The sequence below is a fragment of the Poromitra crassiceps genome (assembly GCF_964638095.1).
Source record: "Poromitra crassiceps genome assembly, chromosome: 6".
Taxonomy (NCBI): domain Eukaryota; kingdom Metazoa; phylum Chordata; class Actinopteri; order Beryciformes; family Melamphaidae; genus Poromitra; species Poromitra crassiceps.
This window is the reverse complement of record NC_139627.1, coordinates 25658052-25674962: the sequence shown is the minus strand read 5'-3', so window position 1 is coordinate 25674962 and position 16911 is coordinate 25658052. Positions and strand designations below refer to the sequence as shown.

The following is a 16911-nucleotide window of genomic DNA, read 5'->3' as shown; positions in this document are numbered from 1 at the left end:
ACGGTGAAAAAGTTACTGATTGGGGCTTTAATAATAGTGCCCCCATCAGGCCAATTGGGGTCATGTTGCTGTAGAATCCAGGAGGTGTCTTCTATCTTTGTGTAAAATAGCATTTCTGTAGCATGTCCATATCAGAAGAAATTTAGTTTCATGTAAAAAAAAAAACAAGCACAAATACAACAAGCTTACAGACCCCTGGGTGTATTAGCCTAAAACGGCAGCATGTTTTATTATTTTAACTATTACAGTTGTGGGAGTTGGCTCCCTTCCAGCCAACAATATATTTTCCAACACCAATGCACGGTATACACTGGGACAGTGCAAGTTTACATTCTCATTTCATAGAGCAGCTAATGGACAAATTTTGCAGTGGATTGGAGGCTATTAATTATAATAATGAAGATTGCTGTTATTCTTAACAATATTTCTATAATACAGATAGCTTGAAATGTAAAAAAGGCTGAAGGTGAGCCCGCTGCTTGTACTAGAAAGAGTTGTGTGGTGAAGGAGAGATGGGACAGGACCACACGTCTCTGGGAGTGCGTGCACTTCCGGGAGGCCTAATGCTGGAAGGAAGAGGTCAGGTTGCTGCTTGGTCTCATTAGAGCTATCTGCCTCCTCACCCCAGCCTTCCCCCCACCCTGCAGTCTGACACCAGGCCACAACAACAAAGCCCAGCACCAAAGCCCTCAACCACGCTCTGCATGTTAAGTGGAACACATCCATTTTATTAGAAAATTACTGCTAGCTTCTCATTCACCGCACAGCAACCAGGTCTCCCTATCTCTCTGACCTTGAAATAGCCGGAATGCAAAGTATTTCTCCTCCACCTCGCAGCAACCGCTGTAAAAAAGGGAATGATTGGAATAATCAATAATAATCACTTTCTCTTTCAAAGGCCTCTCAACCGTGGAGAATGTAATGTAGGTATGTGAAGCCCACCAATGCTAATCTAATGTGGTGCCGAGTTAATGCTTTGATTCCAAAAGTGCGGCCTGGCCGCCGCCAAGTATGACGTTGTTCTCTGCTATATTTGTCAGAAAGAAGGTTATTTGATATAAAAGGCAAGGGGACTCTTCATGGTGAGCAGTCCAGTCCATCTCCCTGGATAATTCTCCTTAACAAGAGGTTACTGTAACTTAAAAATGACTTAAGCTGCCCTCTAGTATTTTGTTCTTTCTCAGGAGTGTTTTCTCTGACCTTGCTGTTCTTACCTCCTTGCAGCCATATTGCTCTCTCTCTCTGTCTCTCTCTCTCTCTCAAGCTCCATCAATCCAGCTCCTCCTCCCTGTTTCGTGGCATCTATCTCTCTCTCTCTATCTCTAAGGCTCCTCCTCCATAGCATGGGGGGTGGGAGGGGCCTGGGGATATTTGCAGAGGCGTAATGGAGTCGCATGCTATCATTGGGCCACTAGGGAGCAGCATGTGGCATGTAGTGTCACGTTAGAGGGCTCATTAACAGCCGTGGCAGGCTGAGGAACCCTGCTAATGGAACTGGCTATGTTCTGGATAGATGTATCCCGAAATAGGAAGTGTCTAACTTCACTAACGCACATAAGATTTAGTTGTGTGTGTGTGGAGGGAGGGGGGGGGGGGACCTTTCAGAAAGTCAGAAACATTAAATGACCGTAATGTAATGTTATCAATGAATGTTATCAATCACTATCATATAGAAAATATGCTTAAACTAAGGTCTGTCATTTCCTGATTATGTTTGATGTTATCGCTCATTAGCCATGATTCATAAACATTCATACAGCGATTTGCCAGACATCTGTGTTTTTTAGTGGAAGCAGTAATTATAGTTGTGTTGGATGTAAAGAAAAGAGAAGAAGAAAAAAGATTGTTGTTTGGAATAATGAACTGGTGACAGAATTATGAAAGCAATTGACGACATAGGTTATCACTCTTTACTGTTATCTCCTTAAAGGGATAGTTTGGTTTGTTTGAAGTGGGGTCCTATCAGCTAGTTCGATACACTAACTGCAATAGGTACAGTGTTCTGGACGCTGAGCGCACCGTCTATCGAGACCCAGCACTCTGAAGCAACAGCCTCCACAGCTCTGTCTCTTTAGTACAGGGGGCCAAGAACTACAACATAATTTAGCCACCTAAAAGAACGCCCACCTAAACAAATCAATATCAGTGTACATCAGTGTTGGGGGTAACTCATTACAAAAGTAACATATTACATGTAATATATTACTTTTAGCAGTAACTCACTAATATAACTGATTACTTATAGGAATTCAGTAATATTATACCAGTTACTTTGTCAAGTAACTCAAGTTACAAATTGAGTTATATATATTTTTTTTATCCAAGCACATATTTAAAAAAAAATACAATCATTGCCTAATCAAACTGTGTGTTTTATGCAAATAACCACTATAGATGACAATAACAAAGGAAAAGGATAACATTTAGAATTTTGGACAGTTTCCACTGACTTCAAGACGGTTGAATTTAAGTAGTGTAATAAGTAATGAGTTACTCTACACAGACAGTAATATTGTAAAGTAACTTATTACTTTCAAATGAAAGTAACTAGTAATATGTAGTATATTACATTTTGGAAGTAACTTGCCCAACACTGGTGTACATGCACGCTCTATTTTTACAATTTTCAGCGCTTTACTTTACCGTCAAACAGCCCTCTCATTCAGCACTATTTCCTCCCAACCGTACAACTACCGTATTCCTCCGCTAAAAGCCAGCACAGAGCACAGAGCCGCGGTTTACAAAACAGGAAGGCTTAGAAGAGAGACAAAACACTGACTTACTTTAGAGACAACAAGTCACCTGGCCTCTCTGGTCTGGGATGTTTTCCACAATTTATCCTGGGAATGGTGAAAAAGGTCTGCAGGACACCCCGGCATTTAGGCAGCATATTATGGCAGTTCCTCGTATCTCTCTTTCTGCCTGTTCACTCTGCAAAAGTTCCTCTTCTGTATATTACTCTCTCTGGTTGATAATTGTATCCTCTTGTCACCAAGGTGAATGGCATATTGTCCTCGCTATCAAAATCACTCATATTTTCGTTCGTGTATTCTATTTGTTGTCTTCACTAACAAGCCGGGAGAAATAACACAAAATAACTGCTGATCTGCGAAGTAATCCAGCGCCGCGGCTCTGTGCATGCGTTTAGCGGAGGAATACGGTAGTTGTACGGTTGGGAGGAAATAGTGCCGAATGAGAGGGCTGTTTGATGGTAAAGTAAAGTGCTGAAAATTGTCAAAATAGAGTGTGCATGTACACTGATATTGATTTGTTTAGGTGGGCGTTGTTTTAGGTGGCTAAATTACGTTTTAGTTCTTGGCCCCCTGTACTAGAGAGACAGAGCTGTGGAGGCTGTTGCTCAGAGTGCTGGGTCTCGATAGACGGTGCGCTCAGCGTCCAGAACACTGTACCTATTTCAGTTAGTGTATCGAACTAGCTGATAGGACCCAATTTCAAACAAACCAAACTATCCCTTTAAGACAGAAGCATCAGTGTAATCCCTGCCTCTGTCGGGCTTTTATTGTGCCAGTTTGTCCCAGCTGTCTGTGCAGCTCTGTCCTGTGAGAGGATGAATGCTTGGTTGTTTAACATGTAACTTATGTCAATGGCTGCCCAGTTTCCCCCAAAGGTCAGCCCCGCCCCCTGGGCCTGCCAGCAGGGTCAGCCCCTGGGCCTGCCAGCAGGGTTACATGGTCAGCCCCTGGGCCTGCAAGCAGGGTTATTAATAGCTCATTAATAGCTTTTACTTTTCACAAGATAAGCTGAAAAATATTCGACTCTTTGGGCGATTGGGAAGACCCTGAATTAGGGCTGAAAGATATGGACAACACACACACACACTCACTCACACACACACACACACACACACACACACACACACACACACACACCACACACACACACACACACACACACACACACACACACACACACACACACACACACACACACACACACACACACACACACACACACACACACACACACACACACACAGTTTACTTGATTCATGGACCAAAAGATTACCTGGAGCTCTAAAACACCTTGTGTAGAAAACCATGTCTGCTGGCCCTCTCCCTTAAAGTCGAGCTGAACCCAAAAATGACTTTTCTTTTCTTTTAATTCAAATACCTGGGTATGCAGTGCACCTATTTAGTAATGTATGCAAAAAATCACAAAAATCTCATTTCGTTAGTTTTTCACACTTCTTCACATCAAAAGTTAATTTTTCAAGATTTCATTGATAACAGTAATTTACAGTTTGCTGACGTCACCCAGTACTATCAAATTTCTACCCCATTTCAACCAATCATATCACGACATGCAGCTGTCAATCAAATCTTCATTTCAGGATAATTTTCTCTTCCAAATGAAGTAGAAAATGGCGCCTAGTGCCTGTCATCTGGCAGAATTCCTATCCCATTAACTAACTACTAACTTGGCCAATTGTATGAAACATGAACAAAAAACAAAATCTATCATCTCTAAGAATGCAAAGAAATGTAACTGGCTCGTTAAAACGCGCATTCCAGGAATATCGTATTTACAGAAATAGCGTAAATGGCGCGTGGTTGACAGGGGTCGCCAGTCGGAGATTCCAGGCGGGCGGGCAGCACCCATGCATCGGATTGTCCGCTCGCTCCGCACGAAGCAGGTGGCTGCCTGGTACTCTGCGGATCCCACTCGCGTAGCACGACAACACGCTGAATCCCACTCGATTTGGGGGTGGAACACACCATGATTGACCAAATTTGTTTTCAGTCTCCGACGCTCACGCTAGTGCATTCCGTTCCGGTTCACCTCGACTTTAAGCAGTTAATTGCAGCCTTTCCTATTTGAAAATGGCAGAAATTCATATTGCACCCGCGCCCCAAGGGTATCGCATTAATGCCCAAAATTGAACTGAAACTTAGCAGCATTCTCTAGCTACCAGTGAAGTAGTTTACTGTGAACTTAGATATCTGTATTCACCTTAATATGTAGCCCCGCCCACTTAACCCATTGTGTCACGACTTCCTGTTCAAAATGCCGGCTGTTTTACCTGCTCAAACTAGTCTTGACTCACCTGGCCAAACCTAGTTTGACTCACATATGAGTCAGACTAAGTTTATGAGTCACAGGAAGTGTAAACAGGATTGTGTTTACACTTCCTGTTAGTCCCAGGCGTAGCCGATGTGCGAGAGAGCAAAAAGCAGATGATTGTAAGCCACTCTACTAGTTTGTGTTCCGCTCAGCTTTTTGCAACATGCTGCTCCACTCCTTCAGCAGCAGAAGCTAATAGCCGACAGTTTCCGGGGTCACGAGGCCAGCTGGAGCTCTCTGTATACCTGTATATGTGGCACCTCGCTCTGCCTTTGAGAGAGCCCTGCTTTATTTCTCCATGCTCTTGGCTGATAAATCTTGCTTGTCCCCCAGTGTGTTGGGGAAAACCAGATCTCCAAGGTGAAACGTGAGACAAAGGTCAGCCAAAGGGCCCTGGGGACGTGTAGCAGAGGCCTGTAAAACGCTCTGAAGTTCCGCTCTGAGAGAGGGGGCTCGCTCGTATAGATTGTGGGAACTGGCATGCTGCTTCTCTTCTGACCTGCTCAAATCCTCCTCTGTGATCTTCTGCAGGAACGCTGGGTGTGGTCACCGAGGTGACCATGAAGATCCGTCCCCTGCCAGAGTATCAGAAGTACGGCTCGGTGGTCTTCCCAGACTTTGAGCAGGGAGTCGCCTGCTTACGAGAGATTGCCAAACAGGTAACATGTTAATGCATCTTTCGACATATCCTGACCTCCCTAAACAGTAAAGGGACCGTTCTGGTAGCGTGATGACACCCCTGGAGTTGTTTGCCCTGTATATTCCACTTCCTCTGGTTTTATTTTCTTACCTTTAATGAATTACGAATATTTGACTTTTGTGTAATAAAAATTCCTACTGTAAATGTCACTCCTCGTACCACGTTCTGCTACATGTTCAAATCTCTTAAAAACACTTGTGTCCGATCCACACATCTTGGCAAATGCTGACCATGTAGTTGTCAGGAGGTTAATCATAATCACAGAGCAGGTTACAAACTTTGTAGATATTTGCTGTTCAGATCAATGCTACTGTAGTGCTCAAGTGGGATTGGCAGTTGCACAGTTAATGAGAAGGAATGACTGTGGATGATAAAGGCAATGGAGATTACTGGCCTGCCTCCTCTGCTGTCTGGGGCTGTTTCTAGTGCTGATGCAACTGTTATTGACGAGTGTGTGAGACTCCAGTTTCTTCACCCACAGAACAGAAGTGCCTCCTTGTAAAGCCTATACACACACACTATGATTGAACAAGAGGGCAAACGCTGCAGAGCCAAACCTCCAACAATTGCAGTTATTATCATTGACATTGATGAATATTTGTTGATTTTGTTCAGTGTGTGATAATCATTTGGCAGGTTTATAAGGGCAAATGATAAAGTTTAATAATGCCATGTAGATAAAGACAAATATAATATTGGTCAATTATCTTTTTTCCAGAGATGTGCACCAGCATCTATACGTCTCATGGATAATAAACAGTTTCAGTTTGGTAAGTTTGACTATATATTATTATTACCAATCCAAACACAGCCCAGGCTGGAAGTTAAGTATTGCGTCACTACCGCTGCCATTATTGATCTGTTTATGTGTGTCATTGGTTTGAAGATATTGTTTCATTCTTGTTGTTAAAACTTTAGAAACTAAAAAAAAAATAACTATGTGAAAGCTTTTAATATTTTATTCATTCTTTTCTGATTTATAAGCTGTGAAGCAACATGGCTTTATATTTTAAGTCATGGTGGGATCTCACCGCTCTGAAGAGATTATGTTCTAGCAAGTCCTATTATCTGAGGATCTGTATATTACACACACAAACAAACAAACAAACAAACAAACACACAAACAAACACACACCATACCTTCTTGTGGAAAATTACGGATTGTTACGGAGCAGTGCTCTCATACAAGCCCTCTGAGTACTTTGTGCTACCCTTGACTGTACAAGTAGGCCTATATGACCTGGTTTCCATTTTCAGGAAACCGTTATTCCCTTTAGACCCCCGCTGTAACTTCTGGCTTTGATGGGAGGGGTTGGCAACATGTGGCACACTGCTTGTTTTTAACCAGTAGCACAGTAGTCATCATCTTAGACTAATTCTACCTCACAATTTATTCTTTAAAAAAAATGCACACGCACACGCACACACACACACACACACACACACACACACACACACACACACACACACACACACACACAATAACCCATTTGGCTAGATGTACAATGGGCCTTTTTATTGCTGTATACCTTTTGAGAAAAGAACAATGACTGGCGATGGTACAGCATGCGATGATTTTACCATTTACAATCTACAGCATTGTTGAATTGTTAAATTGATCATTATTTCACCAGCATAATAGCCCCCTTCCCCAACACACACACACACACCCAAAGAATTGAGGCGAGATGAAAAATGACCGTGGCAAAAATGAAGTAGTTGTTACATTGACGTTTTATGATATTGTTTCTTCAGGTCTAGGGGAATGCATGGGGCATTTGCCAGAGATCTGTGTAAAGTTCCCCAGTCTCCAGGGGTCTCATTAGCTCCCCTAGATTTCCACTTTTCACAGAGTCGGCACTTCTTAGCATTAAGTAGGGAAGATGAAGCGAGCGGCTTTTTCACTAATAACTAAAACTCACGGCTCTATGATGCCTTCTTGGGCTTATTAGTGGCCTGTCCTCGCTTTTAATCACGCTGGCTCTTGTGTAAGGAGAGTTGATGTATTCACACCTCCTGTTCAGATTGGGACGACGACTACAATTTAGCAGCGCCTGTCTTGATGATACACAAGATGAAAAATGAGAATGTTGTAGTTTGTAGTAGTGCCTATTGATATGCGGGGGAAACATGAGCAAACTGAAACCACAGGGGGGGGGGGTTAAAGTAAAATGACGTACAGTGTAGGTGTAATTTTCTTTCTCTGGATGTTGAGTATTTAATTAACGAGTATGATGGCAGCGAGAGACCTAAAGACCTGCAATCAAATTTTGGAATGGAAACAATTAGAACACTAAGTGATGAAGAGACTTGAGCATGGGGGGAAATAAATGAACTGTTAAGTCTCGGCGACATCACCCGTGACTTTCCTGCTGTGATTGATAACCATCCCATTGGCCCCAGCCCCTCATTTTCACTTGTCCACGGGCGCTTTTGTGCGTCCGATCAGGAATAAATCAAAAAGTGTGGCTGAGGAAGACGGATATCGCCGTGTCAACCCCACTTCCCTTCGGAAAGCCCCTGATTTATAGGCCCTGTCGCTGGCAGCCACTGGCCAGTTGTAAAGTTATTCAAATGTTACCATTTATTTTTCCTCCTTTTGTTTGAAACCCCAAATAAATGTGACTGCTTTGCCCTCTCAGAACGCTGGAGGAAGCGAGCAGAAGGAGGGGCGTGGCTAATGTGTGGAGAAAAAAAGATCATAACTATTGTCACTCCAAAGTGTTCAAGAGGGCCACTTATTGGTGAATAAAGGAGAGTTGAGTCTTGCGGATGTTTTTACAGGTCATGCCCTGAAGCCTCAAGTGTCTTCAATTTTCACATCCTTCTGGGATGGCTTGAAGAAATTTTACATCACCAAGGTAAAGTTTATTAGAGGTGAGGATCACCAGATTTCCTGCCAGAGTGTTTTTCAGAGGAAAAATGAATTCTCCTCTTTTCTCCTCAGTTCAAAGGGTTCGACCCCCAGTGCTTGTGTGTGGCCACCCTGCTGTTCGAGGGGGACCGTGAGAAGGTCTTGCAGCACGAGAAGCAAGTTTATGACATTGCTGCTAAATTTGGGTAAGAAGCCCCCCCCCCCCCTCTCTCTCATTTCTCTCTGGTTCATACCGTAGCATGAATCCAGTGGCAGGACGAGGACCTGCACGTCACACAGATCACTCACAGATCACCGGCCATGTCGAGCACAAATGACAAAGCACTTTTTTTTTCCGGTGGGACGTTGAACATGAAGGGGAGCCGCCGGAGGCCGTGATGTTACTCCATTCAATCAGCCAACCAAGCGGTCTGTGGCAGCGGTGGGGAGAATGGAGACGCGCTGTTCTGCTCCTCAGACCTGGTCTTCCACTCAGTAGTCTTGTCTCAGTGCGGAGTGATGGATCACCTGTGGATGTCCGCCTGTCAGGCCAGCTTTTGTGCTAAAGTGGGTGGGGTGTGGGCGGTTGATAGTAGGGCACGGCTCCCCTCAGGACAAGCTGATAGGACAGAGCCTGGGAGTGCTTTGCTGCGGTGATTGATCATGAAACAGATCGATGAGGACTTTGGTGGAAATAAGTTATCTATCAGCCTGAGAAGGATGCTATCTCCACCCTCAGCCTGTTTTTAACCCCCAACAACCTTCATGTCAAATCCACCTGGATAATATAAGAGAGATTAGTATTCATGCGTCAAATTAATAAACTTGAACTTAATTCTAAAATGGCACACTGTCAGCGTGAGAAAAAAAAACGTGAAAATATTTTTGCATGCTTAACAGGTAATAGTCATTTGTAGTTTATTGACACATTTCCTTATTCTTTAGGTTTGCTTTTTTCTTCTTCTTCTTCCAAAAAGTTTTGTTTGTGTTTACATGAACGCAATAGTACAGAGGTTTTCAAAGTTGGAGGTGCTCCTCCCCAGGGGGGCTCCAAACAGTTTCAGGGGAGGCTCAGTGAGTGGAAGTGAAAAAATATTACTTGAGTTACCGTATCAAAATATCCTAAATGTGTATGATTTGGTTAAAGAGATAGTTCAGAAATATACTGTTTTCCCACTTCCCCAGAGTCAGAAACAAATAAAGTCCTTCGGATAGACATTTTTTATTGTATTTCATGTAGTCTGAAGTATGTCAAACAGCAATCAGGCTACTGTATCTTGGCTCAATTGTTGAGTGCCTGGGATCAAATAACACAATCATCCCATAGGCATCCAGGAACTGAGTGAAACTAAGCAAGTCAACTAAAGGGGGGTGGGCTTTGTCTGAGGGGAGGCCTACAGCCTCAGACTTTGAAAACCCCTGCAACAGTTCCGTTTTAGTGAAATAGTTCACTAAATAGAAATTTAGTGAAAAGAAATTTCCCAGCAACATGGCTCGCCAAATGAAGGTTTTGAATGTGTATTGATTTGAATGTGGTATGTCCATTCCGTTCAGTGTATATTTCAACCAGTCACCCTGTGGAATGTAACACGCACCAGTCAGAAGAACAAGCATTCGAACACAATACAACACAAGTTTTGTGGGGGGAAGGGGGGTGTAGATATCAGTGATTCCTTCCTGGGTAACCCCATGGATTATATATGAGTGTAACTGTTTGGCTCGGTGCCCAGATCTGCAGGTCACTGCAGTACTACCCTCGTAATATACAGCAGTTCAATCATAAGAAACTTGTCAGTTACACGTGGCATCCTATGCTTTATTGCATTATTTCAAATAAATTGTGGTCACCTATCAAATGAAGTGCCAGTGATGGATTGTGGTGGTTCTGTGAGGAATATTTGCTTTTGGTGTTAGGAAACAGGCAGTGGGGGGAAAGACTTAGGAAATCAATATAGTGATTTCCTAATGAGCGTGTCCTGATTAGTTTGGGTAGTAGATGAAAATTTGATTAGCCACTGCAGGTGATGGATGTGTGGCTGACCTGGGCCGATGCATGGAGCACAGCTTCATTGATCTGTACATTGTTGGATTGACAGGCGCACCGCAGCTCCCAGGCAGCTGTTGTGAGGGGAAGCGCTCGGGCCAACAGAGCCCAAAGAAAGAGCTGTTAAATATTAACCCTGTTATCTGCTTCCAGGGGCCTGGCAGCTGGAGAGGACAATGGGCAGAGGGGCTACATGATGACCTTCGTCATCGCTTACCTCCGGGTGGGTCACTCCTCTCCCTATTTCTCCCTGGGCGGGTGGGGTGGGGTGGGGTGGCGAGGGGACCTCTGACAGCAGATAGGATAGCGCGCAACACAAAAAGGCCGTAGAATGTGACCTCCGAGGGTCTCCGGGGTTTGATCTAGTCACAGATGTTGTCGGGGAGAACGAGGTATTTACACCGTGAAGAGTGCACAGTGTTGGCCGTCACAATCACAATGGACAGTGCTGCTTTGTTTTAGATCAGTCCTGTCACCGTCTCACAGACCCGTCTGCTAATCACACCATTGCTATAGAAACCCATGAACATTGGCCGTTTATCAATCTTGCATTCTGAACAGGACTTGGGGATGGACTACTATGTGATCGGGGAGTCGTTTGAAACCTCCGTGCCTTGGGACAGGTAAATGCATCAATATTGGCTGTAGCCTTTTTTCTCAGTTGAATTTGAATAGCTGCAAGCGTTTCCTCTTACTGGCTTCCCACGCGGTCCGTGTGAAGAGACCCGAGGAAAGACAGTTCAGCCTTTCCCTGCCTTCCTCCCTCTCGCTCCTCTTCCTCTTTCTTTTTCCCCTCTGTCTTTGACATTCACCTTCATGCCTGCCTTCTCCCCCCATTAAGCGTCTCAGCAGCGTTGGTGGAAGCTTGTCTTCTCAGCCTCCAGCCTGCTGCTAGCGACACACACAGACACAGGGAGAGGCCCGTGTTTGGTGTGGGGGGAGCACACAATGTGAGCGGCACATTTATCTCGCATCCACTTTCGGCATGTCGGGCAAATTCATGTATCTTCACGTCATCTTCTTCACCAAATATTTTTGCACACGCACACACGCAGAGCTCCTCGCTGTGTAAGATGCCTGACGGGGGAGACCAAGAGATCAGGCACTGAGGCGAGCATATGTGCCTGGCTCATTACCCGTCCTCCTCCCCATCCTCCACACTCGGCTGCACATGCCTAGGACTGGCGGCCATTTCCACACCAGTGGGAACCTCTCCCGCAATGGTCTTCATGTTATTCAGTCTCTCCTCCCCCTCTTTCTTGGCCTCTCGCTTTCCTCCATTCTTTTTATTTTGCATTTTGCATTTCACACAACTTTTTAATTCAATTTAAAGTAGTATCCGTATACATATGGGTATCATGTTTTAAATAAATCGATTGCATCTGGCTTAGGGCTGACTCGCACCCAATTTGGCCAGCTCCCTCAAAGCCGCTCTGAGAAAACAATGTTGTGACAAGTCCTTTTGTCATCCTGTTTTATCCTGTTCAGAACTGATCAAGTTCATAAATGACTCTCTCTCTTTTTTTGTCCCCCATTTGTTGCATATCCAGGGTGTTGGACCTTTGCCGCAATGTCAAAGAGCGCATCATTAGAGAGAGTAAAGAGAGAGGAGTGCAGTTTCCACCATTCGCCACATGCAGGTAATGTTTGCACATCGCAGTACAATCGCAATTACTATTACTATTTGGAAGCATTCAAATTTGATTCCATTATTAAACGAAGCCTGATCGTAGACAAACCCCCCAACTCTCCCGACCCCTTGTGAGTTACCTAGCCCCAGACAGACGGACGGACAGACAGACAGACAGACAGACAGACAGACAGTCGGCCAGCAGACAGACAGACAGACAGACAGAAGGCGAGGCAGTGAGCAGCACCAGGCTGCTGCTTGCTCATTGAGGACAGATTAGGCCTCAGCCTGATTATGCTACAGCCATTCATTTCCCGGCTGCAGTCTGTCACATGATGGATCTGTCCATTTAACCTCTAGAACAGTCAGTGTGCTAGGTGATGGGCCATGTCAAATGAACAAGAGCTCTGCACTCAGTTCCTCCAAAGGGAAAGAGGCCAGAGAGAGACAATACAAACTGGAGAGGCTGTCATCTTGTTTGTTTGTTTGTTTTTCCAGGTTTTTTACACATAATGTTGGATTCAGCTTGATCATGATTTGACGAGCCTATGTATAAATTCCATACATTTGATTAGAAGCACGGCATTGCCTCATGACCAGTGCAGATATTTTGTTTAGGGGTGTGCCGTATCGTATTGTTCATAATACCGGTACATCATATGGTCAAAAATTCATTTCGTGATAATGGCAATATTCCGACTTGTTGACGTCATGATGTCACACCGTTGCGCTGCGTAACGGCATAACGTACGCACAGCAACAACAAGCATGGATGAAAGTGGCTCCACAGTGGAGGGGTTAATTCCAAGAAGGGGAGTGGCTTCAATAGTGTGGAAGTGGATTGGTCACAAAAGAGCACACACCACGGTAATATTTGGAGGCATATTTGAACATTTGAAGGCAAACCGTTATGTTTACGCTCACATATAAAACTATAAAATGTCTTTTGTTGCAGTTGTATGTTCTTGAAAATAGTAATTTATATATATATACGGTATATATATATATATATACCGGTATATAGATACACACACACACACACACACACACACGTTTTTTTTTCCATAATTCCTTTCCTTTCCTGAAACTTTCATAGATTATAGATTAATTACACAAAGTGAAATATTTCTTCCCTTTATTTGTTTCATTTTTCATAATTTTGGCCTACAGCTCCAGAAAACCCCCAAAACAGTATTTCAAGAAATTAGAATAGTGTGAAAATCAGCAGTTACTTCTGAGTTATGACTGACTCCAGCCTCAGTCCACTCCCGCTGAATCTCCGCCAAATGTTTGAATCATCTTTGCTTGACAATCCGCTGAAGCCCACGGTTATCCATGGTATTTCCATGATATTCAAATTTTTTGGAAAGGATCTGTATATATATATATATATATATATATTAGGGATGTCACAATATATCGTCCCACGATATATCGCGATATCAAAACGTGACAATATGTATCATTGAGATGAAATCTCATATCGCGAGAAAAAGAAGCTGAACATGGTGGCACTGATCTGCATCTGATTGCATGGTCGCTCTCCTTTTCATTGCTTTGTTTGAACAGACGAGGGACGTTACAGACACGGAGGATGAAAATGGTTAAATTACTCAAATTAGCGTGGAGGATGCCCCCTCAACTTAGAAATCGATCGCAAAAAAATATTGTTAAAACATCGTATCGTTATCGTGAACCCAATATCGTGTATCGTATCGTGAACTGAGTGTATCGTGACACCCCTAATATATATGTATATATATATACGGTATATATATATATATATATATATATTTTTTTTTTTTTTTGTCTTATCGTTAAAGAATATCGTTATTGCATAAATGCCATGAGATATCATATTATTATTTTAGGGCCATATCGCCCACCCCTTATTTTGGAAGTGACATCTTTGAGTCATCATCTTAACATACTGAGCAGCTGCAAATGCGGCTCAGAGGATTCAGTGAAAGCGTGCAATGGCCATTTAATGTCCCGATAATGTGATGTTATTCAAGTTGACACGGCCTCGTCGCTGCCTCTGCTTTCTGGAAAACATGAGCGGAATTGAGGTCAGGGGTTCACAGGGAAAGCCCAGCCTCCCACTTCACTCTGCCTTCCAATTACAAAGGACAAAAATAAAATGGAGTGCCTTGATAAAACGACGCTCTTTGGATTCATGTAGAATTGATCTTCAGAGGGACAGATGAAGGAGAAACATTGAGGAACCATGGGCCAAAATGGTCTTCTCTGCTTTGCTTAATCATCTGTGGTGTTTCACAGGGTGACTCAGACATATGATGCTGGTGCCTGTGTCTACTTTTACTTTGCCTTCAACTACCGGGGACTCAGTGATCCGGTGCACGTGTATGAACAAGTGGAGGTAAACTCAGTTTAATTTGGTTTAAAAAAAATGATATCTACAGCATTCCTCGTAAAGATTACACCTGAGATGGTGATTTTAGTATGTCAGACAAATAATTTAAGATAAGATAATTATTCTATAATAATGACTGTTTATTTTCTTTCCCAGCACTCAGCTAGAGATGAGATCCTTGCCAATGGAGGGAGCTTGTCACATCACCATGGAGGTACTACTAAAACCTGACACATCAACTTTGGGTCTGATAACCAAACTTTTCTTTTTCAACTTTCTGCTGAAAAACGTGTGCAATTGATTCATGAGCTATGCACAGATTTGGGTGACAGCCTTAAAACCGGTAAATCTAAATTTTTCCCCCTCTCCTCACTTCTAATTTCTGAAAAGACATTTCGTACCGAGTTGCCAAAGTAGCATGGCAAGCTGTTTCAACGTGCTGTTCCATGTTAGGCAGTGGGCGCCCAGTCGTCTTGTAAATGCCTATTTGGTGGGAGATCTTTCATTGCTTCCTTCACACGTCTAGAATATGTTGCCGCAGCACAGATGAATGGCTCTGACTTGGCTATTTGTTCATTTCAACGGTGACCAAATGAAACGTGAGCAGGGGAGGGGAGGCAAAACAACTCTCTGGGCCCCATCAGGGCTAACCGAAATGGCTGCCTTATCTATATTGCCATCCGCCTCGCTGTTTTCATACATCACTTCAGGCTATTCATCACACCTGTCAAAAACAGCATGCAGTGAATCAGCTGCGATATTAAATCACAATTTCTCCTGAAGGCGGGGAAGGGTTCAAAATTAAAAGATTACTAATAAAAAGGAGGCGGTGGGCCAGGGTAAATGATGCTGCCGTTATCGCCGGGTGTATACTGACCTCCAAACGGTGGCCTGGCCACCCTGTGCAGCGTGGGGAGGTGACACGGGGGGGAGAGGAGGGGATATTGATGCAGCTCCTGTGTGCGAGGCCCACTCTGTAATTGTGATTAATAACAGTGGGGCTCGCTATCTGGGCGCAGACAGGCCGGTTTGTCTGCCCACAATCAGCGCTTGACAAATGGGGCTAGTTTCACTGGGTTTTGTGTATCAAAGAAAACAGATGTAGTCAAGGATGGTGAGGTGGGAGGGCACCGGAGGAAATATACATTTTTGTGGCCCTGTGTTTACAGCAGGTCAGCTTTATGCTGCGTGGGCGTGGGGAAGGGAAGCTGGCTATGTGGAAGACTCAACCTTCTCTCCACTGTACATAATACTCAAACTAACACATTGTGTTGACTGCTTTCAATGACACGAACGATTGTGATTTTAACTTTTGAAAGGGGTCATATTCATCACAAATATTTAGAGGCAAGGGCTTTGTTAGGTGTTTGGTTCTTCACTGGCTGTTAGCTGAAAGCCAGAACATTGGAAGAGATGTCCTCTTTAACCAGGTCAGTGGTGTTGCAGCAGTGGAGAGTTGTTGAACATCCATCACTGGGAGAGTCATCCATCCATCAGCGCTGCACCGCGGCGTCTCAGCCAACACTCTGGCTCTGCCATATCACAGGAGCGCAGGGCCACTACCTTAGCCCGTCTTTCATGTCCTGACCCCCATTTGTCAAAGCGGCCCAGGGAGAGCACGAGCAGCGTTTCAAAGGGGTTGAAGCTCTCTACCGCCTCCTCTGTATGAGCGCCACCCCGCGTCTCCACCTGACCTTGTGGCTCCTCCAAGCGTCACTCCAGCACACTCAGCCAGCTGCCCCGGCACACAGGTCACTGCACTTAGGAGATAGAAAAATCACTTGATTCAGTGTGTTTTGTTGTTTTTGGCCCCTACTCATTCACCTTACCTCTCTACTCATTCACCTTACCTCTCTACTCATTCACCTTACCTCTCTACTCATTCACCTTACCTCTCTACTCATTCACCTTACCTCTCTACTCATTCACCTTACCTCTCTACTCATTAGCCTTACCTCTCTTCTCATTCACCTTACCTCTCTACTCATTCACCTTACCTCTCTACTCATTAGCCTTACCTCTCTACTCATTAGCCTTACCTCTCTTCTCATTCACCTTACCTCTCTACTCATTCACCTTACCTCTCTTCTCATTCACCTTACCTCTCTACTCATTCACCTTACCTCTCTACTCATTCACCTTACCTCTCTACTCATTCACCTTACCTCTCTACTCATTAGCCTTACCTCTCTACTCATTCACCTTACCTCTCTACTCATTCACCTTA

The 16911-nt window shown here is 44.0% G+C and overlaps 1 protein-coding gene across 1 annotated transcript in view; it reads left to right on the top strand.

Moving 5' to 3' along the window:
* The window catches only part of agps (alkylglycerone phosphate synthase), a 45486-nt gene that overhangs the window by 20089 nt on the left and 8486 nt on the right, over positions 1-16911 (top strand). The window contains exons 11-19 of the mRNA XM_083638010.1: positions 5614-5741; positions 6501-6552; positions 8567-8643; positions 8730-8842; positions 10834-10903; positions 11242-11303; positions 12231-12320; positions 14591-14690; positions 14841-14898. Of these exons, the coding sequence (XP_083494136.1) occupies positions 5614-5741; positions 6501-6552; positions 8567-8643; positions 8730-8842; positions 10834-10903; positions 11242-11303; positions 12231-12320; positions 14591-14690; positions 14841-14898 (750 nt within the window). The remainder of the gene's footprint in view (positions 1-5613; positions 5742-6500; positions 6553-8566; positions 8644-8729; positions 8843-10833; positions 10904-11241; positions 11304-12230; positions 12321-14590; positions 14691-14840; positions 14899-16911) is intronic.